Source organism: Rousettus aegyptiacus, unplaced genomic scaffold (genome assembly GCF_014176215.1).
Source record: "Rousettus aegyptiacus isolate mRouAeg1 unplaced genomic scaffold, mRouAeg1.p scaffold_m13_p_1, whole genome shotgun sequence".
Classification (NCBI taxonomy): domain Eukaryota; kingdom Metazoa; phylum Chordata; class Mammalia; order Chiroptera; family Pteropodidae; genus Rousettus; species Rousettus aegyptiacus.
The window spans coordinates 15127005-15147034 of record NW_023416284.1 but is presented as its reverse complement, the minus strand read 5'-3'; the positions used below and the strand labels follow the sequence as shown (position 1 = coordinate 15147034).

Sequence of the window (20030 nt, the reverse complement as noted above, 5' to 3'; positions counted from 1 at the left end):
AATGTTGTTACCTATTCATTTTTAATATGGTGAATATTAGTATATAGTAGTTATATTGATTTTTGTTCCTCAATCTTGTATCTAGTATTCTGGCTGAAATGTATTATTTCTAATAGTAGGTTATTTTGGACTTATGTTATATATATGCATTCATCTGCAAAGAGTAATCATTTGGTCAATACTTTTTCATTCCTTATCCTTTTTACTGATTGTACTGTGTTGGCTAGGATGCTTCTGATAAACTATGGAAAAGTAGCTGGGTAGTAGTGACGATAGAGGGCGCTCCTGTTTTATTCCTTTTATTTCACAGTCACATATGAAATTTGCTGTAATTCCTAGCAGATGTCTTTATCAGGTTAAAAAAAATTGTTTGCTTCTGATCTATGTTGCTAAGAATGAGTATCATGAAAATTTTTATGAAATATTTTATGCACCTATTGAGGTGATATGGTTTTTCTCCCTTAATCTATTAATTGTCCTGAATCACCCACTTGTGGAAAAAATCTCAAATAAAACACTTTATTCCAAGTTCCTATTTATTTTCATGAGGGTAAAAAAGAAAAAAGAAAAAAAGACCCTTTTATGATAGTGAAAATATACTTTATTTTAATACAATAGCTGCCAGCAATATACTGGTTCTGGAGAGACGAAAGAAAATACGAGCATTCTATAACAAGCTTTCATTTGCCTTTCAAGTAATTCTAAAGAAAATACTCCAATTCTGTTCAACATTATGACTTGAGGAGTTGAATTTTTTCCCATGATAAAAATATAATTTGACAGCCCCAACCTTGATAATTTGTAAAGAAGGGAATAAAAAAAAGCCCATATATCAATAATGAATGCTTCCTTCTCTTTGAATCAAATACTATTATACCAGTGTAAGAAATTGGCTAATCCATAAACTTGATGAAATTTGTATCAAAATGTTCGTGAAAAAATACATGTCTATTTTTCATCATTTTACCTTGTAGGTATTTTCTAAATGGATATTTTAAATGCACAGAAATAAAAGATATCTACATGCATGTCTGGAGAGATTCAAAACTCAATGAAAGTGAAAACGTCTAAATTCTAGAGTTGATCAACTTAAGGTAAGAATAAACATCAGAAATTTCTTAATTGTATACAGGTTGCTCAAGGGTTTAAAGATAAGTTGTATAAGCCAAAGTTACCAAGAAATAAAATCTTACATGATTTTATCACAAGTCAACAATCTTAGTAAAAGATAGCAGAACTGTATAGAAAATCTGCATTAACTTTTTTTTTTTTTTTTTTTTAAAGGAAGTCATATCAACTGAAATGGTAGAGAGCTTTCCAACTACTGAACACAAAACATTCTCAGAATCCCTTGGGAAATAGTGAGAGCTTCCGTTCAGACTCTAATCTCCTTGTTAGTTTAAATGAAAAGGGAAATGATTCAGTAGTTGCAGAAATAATATCAGATGATTTCCATTATGTCAACCCACACACTACATAAATTACCATGAAAACTTTTATCCCAAATCTCCTAAGATTTTAAGCTATGGTCTTTCCACAAATATAAGATGGAGTGGAGAGCATATTCTAGAATCATCTTTTATTAGCTTTTCTCCATTTGCCAATCTCGATTTCATTTGACTAATTCCCCTGATAAAGTAATAAGATCTTTCTATGGAAGAAAATAATTCTGTCCTTATCAAAATCATAACAGATAGACAGACCTGCCTTCCTTGATCATTGAGACAGCCAAGGGTAATCATGGGGTAAATTAAAAAAAAAAAAAAAATTCTTCACAACTAGGTCTTAGAATGCATTTTTCATCACTCTGTTTTAAGGAATATTGTTCTTTCCTCAGTTGCCCTCTGCTATGCACCACTTAGTCCACCATTCGCTTGAAAAAACAGACACCCCTTCTTTTCGATCTTTTTCATACTTAAAGCTTTGAGACAAGGTTCAATATCACCCGAATGCCAAGTTACCACTATTTAAAAAATAGGTGAAAAGCGATGATGACTATCTGTATACTGGTACAATGTGACATTTTCACCCATTGAAGCTGCTGCTATAGAATTTCTCGACAGATAACTTTATAGTGCTTCTTCCTGACACCAGATAAATCATCATCCAATATTTAATTACAAAAAGGTGGGTGCCCAAACTCTTTGATCAGCAACAAGGAGTTCTAAGAAAGGCAAAGCAAAAACATCTCCCTGAGCCAAATGGATACATTATGGAGCTTTTCTTATCTTTCTATACTAAGGTAATTACTGATAAGTTAAAAAATGCAGTATGCTTATAAAAATCAGGCTGTTTCCATAAAGCCAGTGCTTACTAAATGTTAGCATATCAAAGGAGGAAAACTGTTGCTGATTTAAAGCAATATACTCAAAATTTCCAAAAACAGCCTATGAGAAATAGCACTTCTTAAACAAGCTAGGTATAAAAAATTACCAAAAAATGTAATATAATCACAACCCCGTCTTTGGAGTAGTCCTTAGAAAGTCCAATTTTAAAAAAATGAATAAATACATAGCAAACTTTTGTTCTATTTTCACCAAGTTCATCTTGCCTTGTTAGAGCACAAATAATTCCTGGTTTATGACTTCAATTTAAAAAACAAACATGCAGAGTGCTATTCCTCAGTGTGGCTATAGAAAAATGTAATTGAAGGAAACACAATGATTGAGATTAGGCAAAGCTGTGGTAAATACATACTCACCATAACAACTATAATTTAGTCCAAAAGGAGTGACCCATCTACTACCCAAAGTCTAACAGTAAATGGGGGCAGAAAGGGAAAGCTGGTAATCTGAATGTTTTATCTGTTTTTTAATATAGGTTGGATAATGCGGTCTTTAGATTACCACATTAAATATGCTTTAGAGACAAAATTCTACTTGATATTTTGACAAACCCACCCTACATTCCTTAGGTTAATGTCTGTAACTGTTAATTTTGCTAAATGAACTAAATAGATTATGTAGTGTTGCTCAAAAGATCTACAACAGCGAAGTCTATGCTTAACTAAAAAGGAACTTTTTAAAATAAATGAAGAAAGCAATTATGTTCCAAATGAATGGCACTGGGCAAAATATACAACGAACACCGCATCGAGAGTATCAGGTGCCCAAAGGTTTCTCTTACATAGATAAAATGCTAGAGAAGATCTTGAGAATATCATTCCTCCCTCTAAACTTTTAGCTTCTGCACAGTGTCAGATGTTATACTTGGTATAAAGGATAAATGCTCTTAGGAAAAGTAAAATTCCATGTACAAAGTATAGCAAAACCTGTAGTGACTTTCTGCGGAAGGCTCTCTCCTCCAGCGCTAACGCCCTTTAGTACACACCCAGGACAGACTAATTTGAAACAGAGTATTTTGATACAGTAGCAATCCTTTCATATACTCTTACTAAATATTACAAAATTCCAAAAATACATAAATATTCCTTGTACCATGCATTATGCACCAGTTTGGGGCTGACTGATGAGGTCATAGTCCCTCTGTTAACAGCTGAACACTGCACCTCAGAAGTCCTGCCACCTACACACAGTGAATGCACGCGGCGGTGAGGGCTCCAAAACGATGGCGAACTACCTCTAAAGTGAAAAGTCTGTGAAGAAGAGTCTCCAAATTAGAGGAGGGGAGGGTATGAGGTCGGGAAGGTAGGCAGGGTCAAAAGGACTTTAAAATAATACTGCTTAGGAGTGTATATTTAAAGATAGCTACTATATCTTATCTATCCTTTACCTTAATCTTGAATAACTGCCATGTTCATGCAAAATAAAATTTCTACTTTAAAGGAAGAGGAGCAGTCTGTTAGGAAAAGCGTATTCTTAATCAGAGAAAGATGCGAAGACATCTCTCTTCTAAGTGCTGTTTTACTTGGTGAGTCTTTTGGCTACATCACTATATGCTATTTCAACCTCCTTATCACTGGGACAGGTATTGGTGAACTCATCCCTACTATAAGCATTAGTTAAGTATCTCCAGATGCCAGTCATTCCTTTTGGAATATCGAAGTTGCGATATTTTTTGGCCACCACCTGAAATACAAAGAGATCCGAAGTTAACATTTACTTTCCATGTCTTGTAAACGAGACACAGCTCTGATTTTAAGGCAATTAATTTTGTGAATCTCTGAGAACCGCTTCTATTTGGGGGTTGGGACCTTAATGTCTTCATACTGTTCTCATCGATTTCATCAGAAAGAGGGAGAATGAACTTAGAAGTCACTTCCATTCTAACTAGAATTTTAAATAATGATAAGGACTGCAAACTACACCAGAGATTCCGAAGTATAACAGTGATTACAAATGACTGTCTTGACCATGCAGAGAGCCAGCCAAGTGTAATCATTTGATACTTTAAAATACACACACTATTTGAGACCTGTTTTTCTTGATCTTTATTGCGTAACTAGCGTTTATTACTGTTTCATTTAGCAGTACATCACACAATAAATGCTCAATAAATATCTTTCGCCTTGAACAGAAAAAGCCAGGTGTTCACAGAACAGGATTTGATGATATAAGTCCTATTCAATGTTACCTGTTACATCTTTGAATTTTTATGCAATCACAGAAAAAGTAAATAATATTCCTCTTTCTCATATGCCTCAATTTTAAGACATAATTTTCCATTTAATTAACTTTAGAGTATTTCAACTATTGCCTGAACATCATTACAATACACGATTTGGAGGGTTCCCAGTGGTATGTCAGATCAGAAAAGTTTTACGCACAAATAAAGTACTACCTTAATAAATAGAATACTAGGCCTAACGGCAATGAGACACCACATCCTACAGGCCTACCTTGACAATGTGCAGTTTGGGCAGCAGGTTGCAATCAGCCAACGTCATTTCATTGCCATCCAGAAATTTACGTGTAGAAAACTTAATGTCCTCCATACTATTCTCATCGATTTCATCAGGGAGGGGAGAATTCAGGTATTCATCCAGTTTCTGCAGTGTTTTCAAGAGTCCCCTCTCCAATGCTGAAAGAAAGACGGAAATACTGTAAGAAAAAAAACCACCCAAGCCCCAAAGCAGAAGGCTTTCTCTTTCAGTCGATAACTGTCACATGCTCGTAACATTAAGCATCTGATACTGAGCAAAGCAGATGACGTTCCAGCTCTCCTAGAGCTTATTTATATGGGGCAGAGGATGCGACGAATCGATTTGTTCAGATAAATATAAAAACAAGCCTAACAGTTTCACAGAGCGGTGTCTGTAAAAACGTGTTAACTGAATATCCCACATATGAACACATTATAACTCAGCCTAGTTGATGCTTAAACTGGAAAAATCGGTAAGAAAAAGCAAACCTATTATTTCAAATCTAGGGAAGAAAGCCCTGTTGAAACAGCGATATTGGCCCCCAATTTTAAGTCCTGCTCCCCTGAGACTATTGCAATTTTTTTACCAAAAATGTGTTAAGAAACCTAAATACCAACAATCCAAGCAGAAAACCTGGAGTTTTTGCACTGTCTTATATTACACAAGAAGCCAACAATTGCACTATTGTATAACATGAAAAACACAGAAGTCAAATTAAAGAGTTCAATGTACAATAGTGAACTGAGGGCTACTTTAGCCAAATAGGTTAAGATGCTATAACTGCTATGATTCAGAGAGAAGTGGGACAGAGCCATTCCTGTATATCTGGAAAGTCAAGTTAGTGACCCTCGGCAGAGAGGGGGTGGGACCATTAGAAAGAAATATGAGCTAAAAATAGACAGATCTTCTATTATCCTTTCCTATCCTTTACCTTTCCAATCCACTTCAGCTCCCACTCCCAGAATAAATGAGCTCACATAGATGATTATAGTACTTGGCCATAGAAAAGTTAAATATCATGAGGTAACAATCAATATAGTTATAAGCATGATTAAAGTTGGATCCATTATGGGAAAAGGCAGTTTTACACGCTGCCTACTAGGTTATTTCACCAGCAACATAAATATAGCCTAACCTAACACCTCTTCTTCCATATTGCTCCCACCTGCTCATTCCTTGGTACTTTCACAGTAGTCCAGACAGTAGATGATGGTCTTAGCTAGGTAAGGGGCTGTATGCATCAGAAGGAATTAATGCATTTTAGAGGTATTTAGGAGATAAAAACCTATAGAGCTCAGAAACCAAACTGAATATAAAAATAGGAGGAAAGATATATTCAACAACATATATCTACGTGCCAGGTCTTGTTCTAAGCATTGTTAAATTCACTACTGAATAAAACACAAAAGATTCCGACTCTCTAGAGTTCACACTTTGGGGAGTGGAAGTAGTCAGAGAAGCTGGTCAACAAATAAATGATCCCCAAGGTGAATGCTGATGCCACTTGCTGAGACGTTTACCTTCCTAGAGGAGCAGATTCAGGGGATGTGGAGATGACTTCAGTATACGCTGACTTTAAGGTGTCTATCTGTAAGACATCTGAGTAGAGATGTCCAATAGACAGTTGAGTTTCAGTGTCTGGAACAGAGATTGGGCTGGAGCACTATATCTGAAAAGTCTTGAGAACACAGATAAATGTTGAAGCCGCAGAAGTGAAGGAGAGGCAGAGGGCCTGGGGCAGAGCCCTAAGAAACATCATCAGTGATGTTGTGGGAGGCAGATAATGCACGTTCATTGTTATACAGCATTCTGTCCTATGATTACGTAAGTATTTATCCATTTTACTGTTAACGGAGTATGTGTTGTTTCCAGTTATGGGCTTATGACTGTGTAACGAACATTCTTATACAAATCTCAGGTGCATATTTGTTCATATTACACTCAAAAATGGAGTGTGGCTATCACTTCACTCCTGTTAGAATGTTTATTATCAAAAACACAAGGCATGAACGGTGTCAGAAGACTGTGGAAAAACTGGAACACTTGTGCACTGTAGGTAGGAATGTAAAATTGGTGCAGCCACTGAGGAAAATGGTAGAGTGCTTCCTCAAAAAATTAAAAACAGAACTATCATATGATCCAGCAATTCTGCCTCTGGCTAGAACACTAACTCAGAAAGATATATGCACCCTGTGTTCACTGCAGTATTATTTATAATAGCCGAGGTATGAAAACAACCTAGGTGTCCATCGATGGATGTGTATATCACACGCACAGAGTAATATTACTCAGCCATAAAAAGGAATGATGTCTTGCTGCTTGTGAAAACATGGATGTACCTTGAGGGTATTTTGCTAAGTGAGATAAGTCGGACAACGACAAATATAGGCACACTTCATTTTACTGCACTTTGCTTTACCATGCTTTTTACTAACTGAAGGTTTGTGGCCTGTGTCACAAGTCTGTCAGTGCCAAAAGACTTGCTCATTTCATGTCTGTATCACATTTTGGTAGTTCTTGCAATATTTCAAACTTTTTCGTTATTATATTTTTACGGTGATCTGTAATCAGTGATCTTTGATGTAACTATTGTAATTGTTTAGGGGTGCCACAAACAGTGCCCATATCGAACAGGGAATTTAATCGATAACTGTGTGTGTTCTGATTGTTCCACTGATGGGCAACTACCCCATCTCTTTCCCTCTCTGCGGCCCTCCCTATTCTTTGAGACACAAAGATACTGAAATTAGCCCAATTAAGAACCCGCAATAGCCTCTAAGTGTTTAAGAGAAAGGAAGAGCTGCACATCTTTTACATCAAAAGCTGGAATGATTAAACTTAGTGAGGAAGCCATGTCAAAAGCTGACGTAGGCCAAAAGCTGGGCTCCTTGCGCCAAACCATTAGCCAAGTTGTGAATGCAAAGGAAAATGTGTGGAAGTACTGCAGCCCGTTAGTCAAGGAGTGATTTCAACCTGAAGCCTTGCGATTTAAGAAATATACTTCGTAAGGCTATAGCTACCATAAATTGTGATTCCTCTGATGGATCTGGGCCAAGTAAATTGACAACCTCTGGAAAGGATTCCCCATTCTAGATGCCATTAAGAACATTGATTCGTAGGAAGAGGTCAAAACAGCACCATTAACAGGAATTTGGAAGAAGCTGACTTCAGTCCTCATGGATGACTTTGAGGAGTTCAGGACGTCAGTGGAGGATGTAACCGCAGATGCGGTGGAAACGGCTCGAGAACTAGGATTAGAGCCTGCTCCACATGGATGAGCAAAGAAAGTGGTTTCCTGAGATGAAATCTACTCCTGACAAAGAGGCTGTGAAGATTGATGAAATGACATCAAAGGATTTAGAATATTACATAAACTTAGTTGATAAACCCAGCAGCTGGGTTTGCAAGCACTGACTCCAATTTTGAAAGAAGTTCTACTGTGGGTAAAATGCTATCAAACAGCATCACATGCTACAGGAAAATCATTTGTGAAAGGAAGAGTCAATTGATGAAGGAAACTTCATTGTCGTCTTATTTTAAGAAATTGCCGCAGCTGCCCCAACCTTCAGAAACCACCACCCTGATCAGTTAGCAGCCGTCAACATCAAGGCAAGGCTCTCTACCAGCAAAAAGATGATGACTCATAAAAGACTTGTACACTTAGTAGACTATAGTATAAACATAACTTTTATATGCACTAGGAAACCATAAAATTTGTGTGACTCGCTTTACTGAGATGTTCACTTTACTGCAGTGCTCTGGAACAGAATCTGCAATATCTTGAGGTATGCCTGCACCGTATTATTTAACTTATAGGTAGAATCTAAAAACAAAAGAAACAACAGAACTCATAGATACGGAGAATCAATTGTTGGTTATCAGAGGAGAAGGAGGTTGAGGAGTGAGCAAAATGGATAAAAGGGGTGAACTGTACGGTGACAGATTATACACCAGACTTACTGCGGTGATCGCTTTATAGTATATACGAAGATCTAATTATTACGTTATACACCTGAAACTAATGTCATGTTATATACTAATTTTACCACAATTTAAAAAAATTGGAGGTAATGATTATAATTGTCTAAATTGCCATGATGGATAAAAATTTAAATTGCATGAAAATTTTTAAAAAGTTAGTATCTGATAACTAAATATCTCATAGTTTTTAATATGCTTTTAAAAAATTTACTAGTTATGTTCAGTCTTTGATATGGGCACTCTCTATTACTAAGATTTTTTAAGCCATTAAATTTTTAAACTCAGGGCTGATTTACATTAAACTAACAGTGTGCTGAATCATGAACTTCTTCCTTCTAATTATTGTTGAGTGACGATATGGTACTTGACTACTGTATCTTTGTGCGAAGCTGAAAATGAGGCAGGCACCACGTGTCGCTATAGAACATAACAGCCATTTAAAAAACGTAAAGAAGAACTGGTAATATTTTTTACTAGGTAAATATCAAACCAGTTAAATGTGTTATATCAAGTGACAGACAACAATATCAAGATGAAAGAACTACTTATTTTATTACTAAACGGTTACTCTGGCCAGGATCAAGCTAGTTTATTTCTTAGAGAAAATAGTTAAGCAGTAGGGTACTGGAACTCAGGAAAACGAAGTGGAGGAATTAGGAGAGTTCAACTGTAACTAGAAAAGTAACAGAGAATCAAGACGTTTAAAAATAAAAGATCGAAAATGCAAAGGCAATAAATATAACCTATTGATAATGCATACAGTTAGCTGATGTAGTTTACAAGATTCAATATGCTCCCTATCAAAAACAGTGAATATAAAAAAAAAAAAATCAGTGAATACAAATAAATACACATTAGATATAAAGACTTGGTCTTTAATCTAATTACAATGAACAGAATCATTGCCTCTAAGGAAAATAATATTGCCTGAATTCAACACTGAAATCATGTCCTTCCTAGTCTACAGCCATGCCACCCTGAACGTGCCTGGTTAGTACTTGGATGGAGACCACCTAGGAAGACCAGGTGCTGTAGGCATTAAAAATAATAATAATAATAATAATAATAATACTGTCCCAAATTATACTTAAGTGGTATGGTAGTTTGAGCAAGTTAATAATTTTTTACCTGCTCTAAATTAGTCCTTTTCCTGAATTCTGAAATACATCGATAAGAAAATAAAATATCCTAAATTTACAAAGTTTATAACATACAATGTTTATAATCTTAGATGTACGGCAGAAACTAAAATTAAGCTAATAAAACATTACGATTATTTTTTCCTTCTATAATTTTGGACTTAGCACAGCACCTGCAATGAAGCTGAATTTCTGTACCTGACTAGTATGTTAGGTGATTTTTCATATTTAAGAATATCAGAACAAAGGGTATATTAGTAAAAAGAATGCTAAATTAGTTTGACACAGAGAAAAATAGAAGTTCCAAAAGTTCTAAAGTACTAATAAACAAAGTTTTGAAGACAAACCATCACCAAATTAAAATAAAGAAAACGTCAGGATTAACCACTAGACGGCAGTAGCAGGCCATCAGAGAGTGGCTCCTTGTCTTTTAATAAGTAGCGCTATTATTCTCCAGTATCCCTGCTATAGTAACACTGGCATCTCTAAGGTCTTTCAAAAGCCCTCAAAAAAAAAAAAAAAATTTAGTAAGTGCAATAGAGGCCATACAGTCAGTTTTAAATGAATTCTAAAAATCAAAACACTTTTTTGCCTATGAGAATACAGCAAAATTCAAACACACACACATACACAGCCCCCAAGACCAGTGTGGGGAAATGAATACTTTCACATTAGTGAGAATATTAACCGGTGTAGATTTTTGAAGAATTAAACCTTTGACCTATTTGGAATCTAGCACAAAGATATTCATTGGCAGAATTGTCTGTCATAATAAAAAAAAAAAATACTTGAGACAGCCTAAATGTCTACCAACAGAGAAATAGTTAAATAAAAATCCATATTATGGAATATTAAGCAGCATTTATAAAAAATGAGGCAGATCTATTAGAACTATAATGAGGTGAAGGATTCCCACCACATAATATGGGAAAAATACAACTGCATGATGCAAATACACATACACATGTTTATGTACAATGTTTGCAAAATTATATAGAATAAAAGGATACATACTAACTGTTGAGGAAGAGGTTTTGTAATGTGATTAAGGGGCACTGAAATTTCATTTACATTTATTTCTAAACTACTTTAACTTTTTCAATAAGCATGCATTACTTTATTACCTGTATAGTTTGAATTAATATAATGTAAGACAGAAAGCATTATATGTAAGAAGTCCCTATCTGTTGTAGAAAAACAACACAATTCACAATGAAGAAAAATTATGAGTACTTACATGGATAAAACTGTATTTCAAAGCTACTGCTAGTTTTAATCAAAGATAATCTTACACGAACAATTGTTAAAGGCCAGGTAACACATCAGAAGGAAACATGAAGAGATAATGAGTATTTAAAGATGACTAAATATACAATGCGGCTTCATAGCTACCATAAAGAATAATCAATCATCCTCTGATTCCAAACACTTTTCCAGAAAGGGGAGGTAGGGAGTGGGGGGGGAGGAAGAGAGAGAAGGGAAAATGAATCTTAAATAAAAAGGAACCAATCAGAACCTATAGACTCCTTGTCTCCATTTAAAAACAGGAATTTGGACATTATAGAATAGGCCTCAGAACACATAATGCCAGATTTCACCACTACTAAATTTGTGGATCTCTCAGGAATATTATAAATACCAAACAGACTAATAAATGATCTATTAGTTACACTGGGGAGCTTAATAAATTATATAAATTAATGAAATCGCAGACTGAAAAAGACTTAGGAGATCTGGGACAGGTCGTCCCTAACCCATCCCTGTAAAATCTATTATTCACTAATTTCTCTTGATGTTTCAAAAGATTACACAAACCCTTACTCCCAACCAACTTGGACATGTTACCAAAAGAATTATATATTCTATCTATCTATCTATCTATCTATCTATCTATCTATCTATCTATCTACCTACCTATCTATTATCAGTTTTTACCTTTATTTTATTCTTTAAATCTGTTTACTATACACCCCGATCCAAGCATTGGCCTTTCTGTTTTCACTTGCACTAGCGCAATACTGTAGCATCTAAGCATCCCTTACTTGGAATTAAGTCTTAAAACTGTCCAAATATATTCGATTTTGTAAAACATTTTAAAGACTGATAAAACTAATCAAAAGACTTGCCTACTCTGATTTTCCATGTAAAATGACAAATCCATCTTTATGCCAATTGTCTGCTGTTTAGGGGAAGTAGGAGCTAGAGCATTGATTTCCTAGGCTTATTTAAAGCATTCGATTGCATGAAATAGAAAAATAAGAGAGCTGCATCAAATAAACATAAGGGAGAGCCATTAAGCTCCAAAATAATTTGGAACATTGTTTTCTATAGTCTCATGGCAGTGACAGGCCCCTGTGGGGGGAAGTTGCTTGGCAACTGGAATTCTTACTTACCAATAGGTAATTTAATATAAAGCCTTCTAAGTTATGCACTGTGTAATCGACTAAGTTGTTTGTTCTTATTGGGTACAGAATTCTAAGGACAGTAAGCGTTGGTGGCTACTTCAGACAGTAACAAATTGATAGGGAAAAAATAGAATACAAAGTTATACTTAAATGACTCACTTTGTCCCCATTCTCTCCCCTCAACGCTATCTACCAAAACAATTTTTTTTTAAAGTAAACACATTTTATTCCCCTCTCCTCTGTACCAAGTGTCAAAAGAAATTTCAACCACCCTCCAACTTCCAAAAGCCACATAGAGAAATAAAAATATTATGACTTTAACAGTTCAAAGAACTATGCAGCAAGAGCATCTGGGTACAAAAGAGTTTTATGAAAAAAACAGTCACCTACATAAAGGAAATGGGAGAACAGAGAAGATACTATGTGTGGATAGGAAAGGCTCCACTGTGACAGTTTACTTAGTATATTAAAATGCTTAGACAGAAACATTAGGAAAAAAGCCAATTACTAAGAAAAACTGCTCCCAAACCAACGTAGCTATGGAACATATTTAATAGATGTATGTAAGCCAGGCCTGAGCACTGAGCACTAATGTTCTTCCCTTTTCTGCCTTCACTGCAAAAAAAAAAAAAAAAAAAAAAAGGCATTTCATGCATTGACTATTATTCCAGGAACCACTGAAATTCAATACTAAATTATAAAGTGCTGCAATTTTAAAATTTAATGATAATAAAAAAAAACCTGAATAACTTGGAAATCTGCCTACTGAAATAAGCAAGTGTTTCGATTTTAAAAAATATGTTTATTCTTCTTTAACCAGAACTCATATTTTCCCTGCTTTGGTATTCCTTGTTCATTTGCTACCATAAATTTCTACCCAAAAGAACCCCACTAGGCTGGCCAAGAACCTTGCTCATCCACAGTAGGTTAGGGACAAAAATAGGAAGAGGCAGGTCACTCACTTCAGATCACCCTACACTCAGAATTTCCAGAACCTAGCATATATTAAATTTTGTAAAGGTGGCACTGGGCAACAGAAGATGTCAGGAATTTTGCTAGCAAGGACTCTATTGTGTTGTTACAAAGTTTTTCTACTTTGAGAGAGACATTCATGACACAACAGCTTTAAAACGCACACACACAAACGTGTGATTCACACATTTCAATTTCAAACATACACACTCATATATTTCTTCTTCAAATTGGAAAATACATATGAAAAAACTCAACTGTCTAAAATGATGATGAATTACAGCATCTTTAGGAGCTGGCTTTTTGGTTATTGCTGCTACTGTTAATTAAACATGAATGCTCTCTCTGTAGTTTTCTCCAGAGAGAACAATTTTAATATCCCAAAGAGAAGAAAAAGAGAAGTTACTGGACGATGTGGTTAAAACAAAGTTCATTAAAGGGGACCTCTTTTAAAGGGGCTTCCCCTTCAGCATATCAAATGTAAGTTTGATAAATGAAATAATGAGAGTGCCCTTTAATAAAAAAGAAAATCATATCCATACTACCTAAAATATTGTCACCATCAAAATATGACTTGAAACCAAAATCCTTGTTTTAGGATGCAGAGAAATTTGGAAGGCTGGTGACTAACGGCTCTATTAGAGCAATTCCAAAAATTGCTTTTTAAAGGTAATTAGCACAAAAATCAACAGAGGCTGACTTTAGAAAGCTGGCACACAACAATAAAGATTTAGTAATGTTTTAAACTATATCAATCTATAACTTAACCACCCAACTCCCACTGTTTTTGATGCACTATTAAGAATATAAGAACAAATTCATTCAATAAACATTTTATCACACGCCTTCTTGTTAGGCACTTGTCCCACAAGCTAGAAACATAGAAATCATTTCTTTTTTACCTTCATTAGCCTCTGGCCTTGAATTCTTAATATAGGCAGAGAATTTGGCAAAGATGTCCATTCCAGCAGTATTTGATTCTGGGTGTTTTGGTGAAAGCTTTAAGTACCTAAATGGAAAAAGTGATAATGGATTATAGGTCCTCCAAAGATACATTAGCGTAAATTCTCTCAATCAACAAACCATTGTGCTAGCAGTTACTAGACAGCTTTTAACTGTTATTACTCCAAGAAATGCCATCATCTACTTTCTGTGATATTTTAAAGATTTATTTATTTTTTCTTAAGAAGCAAAGCTCTGCACAGTGTTTTTCACATATTAATATTCTTGGCAACAAAAAGGCATCCATTTTATAAACTAAAATACTGGGTAAACAGTCTACTTGTTCAAAGCCAATGGGAGTCTTAGAAAACTCTAAGAAATCTTTCTGTGATGATGGAAATATTCTATATCTGAATTGTCCAAGTCAGTAACCCATTAGTGACATGTGGCTGTTTGAATATGAATTTAAATTAATCAAAATTAAAGTTTAAAATTCGCTTTCTCAGTTGTGCTAGCCACATTTAAACTGCAGAACTTTCTTAAATAGGAATGCTAATCAAACCCGCAGGGTCCCATGCACTGAGCCAGCCCGTGCAGCAGCACCAGAGAACCTTGACAGAAAAAGAGTCTAGGCTGCTCAAGCACATCCACAGTAGGTTAGGGACCAAAACAGCAGGAGGCAGATCACTCACTTCAGATTACACAACGCTCGGGATTTTCCGAAACATTCCACATATTAAATTTTGTAAGGGTGGCACTGAGCAACAGAGAAACAGGAGGCTGGGAATTTTCCTAACAACTGCTCTGTTATGTTGTTACAAAGTTTTTCTACTTTGAGAAGAGACACTTGTGTCACAAGTTTTTTTTTTCCTTTAAATCACACAAGTGTGTATTTTACAAATTTAAATTTCAAACACACATCCATGTATTTCTTCCTCAAATTGGAAAATACATGTGAAAAAGCTCAACACGTTGCTGCTTCCTTCAGCAGAGGCAGCATCAGCTCCAGGGAAGAAGGGCAGGGCCGGAGGAACCTGGATTCTCGGGTCCATTTTAGGGAATATAACATCAGCTAAAAAGTCCTACAAAATTTTACTAGGAAATGGGCAGACTTTGGGAAAAAAAATCTTAAGTTAATAATTTAGATTTATTCATATATTTTATGCTGTCTTGCTATTTTAATTAAAAATGATGATGAAGTATTTTTCTATAGAAATTTAGTTCAGTTGCAAGATACAGTTTGGATTAGTTTATATTCATATCTTTTACACTATCTTGAATTCAAGAATTATATCTTCTAAAAAGTGGACATAGTACTAAATTGGTAAGAAGAATATAAACTATCTATTGAACACCTATATGCTCAAGTTATCTTTTTAATATCTCAATTTTTAAGCTTAAAGATTTCTCGTATAAACAAAATTATTTACATAACAAGGTTTTCAGCGAACAATTATAGTAAATGAATTTCACCTGAGTTTATTTTTCCTGCATGAGCTGTAACAGTTAATCCCTGCTTCAACATACCCTGGGTTTCTCTTGACTATAAAAACAACCAACCTCTAATTTAAATGTTTTCACCGCTGGTAATACAGTACCTTCACTGACTTGTTTCAAACAAAAAATAGCACAAGGAACTTAAGTGCCTCTTCAATACATCTATGTCTGCCTCTAGCCAAGTTTCCAAAATTAGTCTTCTTTTCCTCAACCAATAATTAGCTGTGCCAACATTTTCTAATGAAGTAAACTTCAAAATTCTCAAAATAACTTAAGAGGAAGGCATGTTTGGATTACAGATCATTTATATGTTCATTATTCATACATATACTCATTTATTCTAATAATTAAGTATCTACTATGTGTCAGGCATTGTACTAAGTGCTGGGGTTGTAATGATGAGCACAGAGAAGCATACTTACTAGAGACCTATTTTAATGAACAGGTAAGAATAAAAGGCTTTCAATCAGCACATCCCTATTAATATGGAAAGAGATGTTATTAAAATTCTTTAAAAACACTGACCTCTAAATAGGTTAAACATGCCCTGTTCTTCCCTTCTAAAACAAACCATTAAATTTCTATTATTAATTTAACATATAAAATACTATAGCTACAAGGGACCATTCATCTCAATCTTTCATTTTGCTAAAAAACTATATTCCAGAAAGTTAACATTCTTGGCCCCAAGTCACTGGATTAGTTAAAAGTATCACCAAACGAAAACTCAGATTTCCTGTCCCTAGTCTAGTGTTGTTTTTGTTTTATGACAAGTCAGGTTCTAAAATATAAATCAAACACTAAACCAATTGGTCCAAAATCAGTTGTCAACTCTTTTTGTATTCCCTCTCGCACACACTAGATTTTAATAATTCATCATTAATTTTAGCAAATAGCTTGATAAAGCAATAATTTTCAATTATTGTGAACATTCATATAAACATTTAACAAAGGAAGGCAAATAATTAATAAAAGCTATGTGTCAACAAGAGAACAGACATGAGCATTCCTGGTATTTAGACTTTCCGATTAGTCCCTTTTTTCTGTATTATATCACAAACTATGAGTGGTAGACTAGCTAAGAATATTTCCACTCTTTTAGGAAAGATCTCAAGATATTTTCTCCTTTCTTGTGCGGATGTCAGAGTAAAGTCTAGTTATATAGTCTTTATCCTTATAAATTCAACTTTGTCTCTATTTCTCATTTTTATAGAGCTATTCTCCAAAATTATCTAACTTTATGCATCTCTTTGATTAGTAAGTTAGCCAAGTATACAGGCCCACTTCCGTTAAAAATCCAAATTTCGAAGCTTTTCTGAAAGCCTTTTTAGGGAGTGGGGGGGATTGGAGGAGGCAAAGTGGTTCTTTCGTTCAAGCAAAGGAAACTGACACACACAGAACAATGACATACACATAAACACTTCCCTCAAAGAAAGTTTCTTCTTTAAGACCTACAGGTACACAGACCAGCAAAAGCTGCTTGATTTAAGTTAAATGCATCAGAAGTTAAACCTCACCTACTTTTTTTCAATTCAGTTTGGCACCGCCTTGCTCATCACAGGAAAGTAGACTATCTTGGACTTCTCTCCTACCCTTCCTCTCTTAAGCTTGAGCTAGCCTTCAATTTGGTACTCACGAAAACTCAATCCCATCTGAAGACTTACATTTCGCCTCTTTCATAAAAGTCAAACTCAACGAAATGAGAAATAGAAAGAAGACACATAGGTTTCTGAAGTCATACAGACCTGGCTTTGAAAGTAGGTATGTCAACTGTCAATTAACCTTGGACAAATTATTTGGATTACTCATTCTTACTTCTTCATAAAGTCTTTGAGAGGACTGAGACAACCCAGAAAATAATCCACAATGCACTCTGCATGGCACATAACTAGCACTTGAATGTTAGTTAATAACAGCAGAGGCATTAGCAACATAAAAAATGCTTTCTTCTAAAAAAAAAGTGAATTATAAAAGCTCTTTAGAAACTCTCTTCAAAATATAAACTAAAACACATAAAAAAGGAAATTACCCTTAGAGAGAATTTAGCTTACTGTGAAAACTTTGTAACAGAAAGATCTAAGATTTAAATTAAATTATTTAAACTGAAAGAAAAGACCATCTCTGGTTAGAGTTATCTCTACAAATATGTTCAAACAAAATGGGGCTGAAATTTCGATATATAAAAAGCAAAGTGAAATTATTTTCGAGGTCCAATTCAAAAAGCCGTAATGTCCATAAGAGCACTGGATGTCAAGAAATCAGAATAATTTGATATTTGCTCTGTTATTTCTCCAAATGTCTATTCATTCCCTCTAAGAAAAATAACAAGAGATAATAAAAATTATTTTTGTTGTTGCTGTTGAAGAAGACTAGAAGATGATATGAGAAAATGTCCATTTGACTGAAATGGTATATAATGTTATCAGCATACTGATTTCAAAAACTTAACTTAAATATCCTTGAAAGAATTTACACATTAAACACTTCAGGCAATGCTTTAAAACAAAATACGGTTTTCTTCATAGAGAATGACAAGTCATTCAAACTGTTCTCTATTTATAATTTAATGTTGGTACAATGATCTATAGTTACATGAGAGGAAGACTGCTTTCATTAGTGTCTGAGGACAACCTAACAAATATGAAAGTTCCCTCAAGGCTGACAACTTTTAAGAATAAAAAGGGATCTATCTAGTAGATTTTATGATGCAACAATCTTTCAAAAATTATTTCCACTAAGTTGAACACATGTTCATAGTAGTTTCTTACTGGTATGTATATAGCTTGAATTTATATTTTACAAAGATCCCAGTTTTGATGTATTGGCCCTTAGAGACTTTATTGGTATTCTACTTACATACAAGGTCTGGAGGAATAGTCAAGATATGGTTTTATTAATGTTGGTTTGGAGAAACTTTACTGGGAATGGAAGGAAGGTTTGAACTCCTGCTTAGCAGAGATAAAAGAAGTTTGAGGCTCTTAGAAAGACAGGACGGAAGGCAGAAGATAGGCTTTTGTAATAAAGGATTAAGAAAATGACATTTTAAGCTTAGTAGAAGACTGATAAACAGAGGGCAAGTCTATTCATAATAAGAGACGGGTCAGTTGTAGACAGAAGTATCACTCACTATTCATACTTCTCTAGCAGCCTTCCAACCTACCATCTCCAATCCTGCACTCTGCGCTCCAGTGGTAACATCAGGTCTCCAAAAGAAACACTATTGATTCGACATTATACTTCTGCCTGGAATAACCCTCACTCCTTTGCTCACCTGCCGAAGGCCACTTTTTTAAATTTAAAGTTTAATTCATGTCGTCTCTTCTCGAAAGCCCTTCCTGATTCCGCTCACTTTCCCATAACAGCACCTCCACCATCCGTAGTCGACTGTATTGTGGGAACTGTGTCTTATTCGCTATCGTGTCCACAGAGCTTTGCTGCCCAATAGCTATTTTGCAGAATGAATGACTGAACGAATGAATGAATATGGAGAAATTATTTTAGAACCCTCTGACCCAATGATCCCATTCCTGGGAAATTTATCTGGATATAGAAGTCGAATTAACCAGCAGGAAAGGCATGAGCCAAAAGAAACATTTCAGTTTTCAGGATAATGAAACTGGAAAAGCTTAAAAGAAATAAAAAACTCTCTGAACCTATTCCAAGATGACAGTATGAGGCAAAACTGCAATTGTTAGATATTGTCATTAGAGTTCATCTATTCCTCAAAGGTACCTCACATTGCAGGAAATGGTACTCTAAAATCGTTAACCATGTAGGATCTGAGGATCTAGAACACCTCAAAGAAATATATAAACAGAAACTGAATCCCAGGGACACAAGTCTAAAAAGTTAATTCCTTTGAGTGGTAGCTTCGGAAACTTACCTTTAAAATGGCTGACAGAAAATCCCCCAGCAACCTGTACCACACATCTGCTTAAGACATTCTGGCTGCGTTCAGTCTGAACCGGTCTTTTCTCATCTTTTCTCCTTGCTAAACTTCTCTCTCAGTTTGGAACCTATATTCCTCAAATTACAAGTCTTTCCTGACCTATCTCACATGTCCCAAACTTACTTTAAGCATATATTCTACATGGCTTAATCAGATTCCTACCTTTTGCAGTATGGCTACTGGCCTAGCCAGAGGCCACTTCTCATATCTGTGTAGCATTAATTATAACGAATGAAGTCCTAGTCATTCCAACTTAATACTGTGAGAATTTAACTCAAGTACTACCAGGAGAAACGTCTCCAAGGGCCAGATAACACAAAGCT

At 35.0% G+C, this 20030-nt stretch overlaps 1 protein-coding gene across 1 annotated transcript in view; it reads right to left on the bottom strand.

The window, feature by feature from the left end:
* Positions 1-578: 578 nt before the first annotated feature.
* Positions 579-20030, bottom strand: part of CLIC4 (chloride intracellular channel 4) — a 58230-nt gene continuing 38778 nt past the window's right edge. The window contains exons 4-6 of the mRNA XM_016124582.2: positions 14222-14328; positions 4799-4980; positions 579-4028 (exon numbers count right to left, since the gene is read on the bottom strand). Coding sequence (XP_015980068.1) covers positions 3864-4028; positions 4799-4980; positions 14222-14328 — 454 coding nt within the window. The 3' untranslated portion in view covers positions 579-3863. The remainder of the gene's footprint in view (positions 4029-4798; positions 4981-14221; positions 14329-20030) is intronic.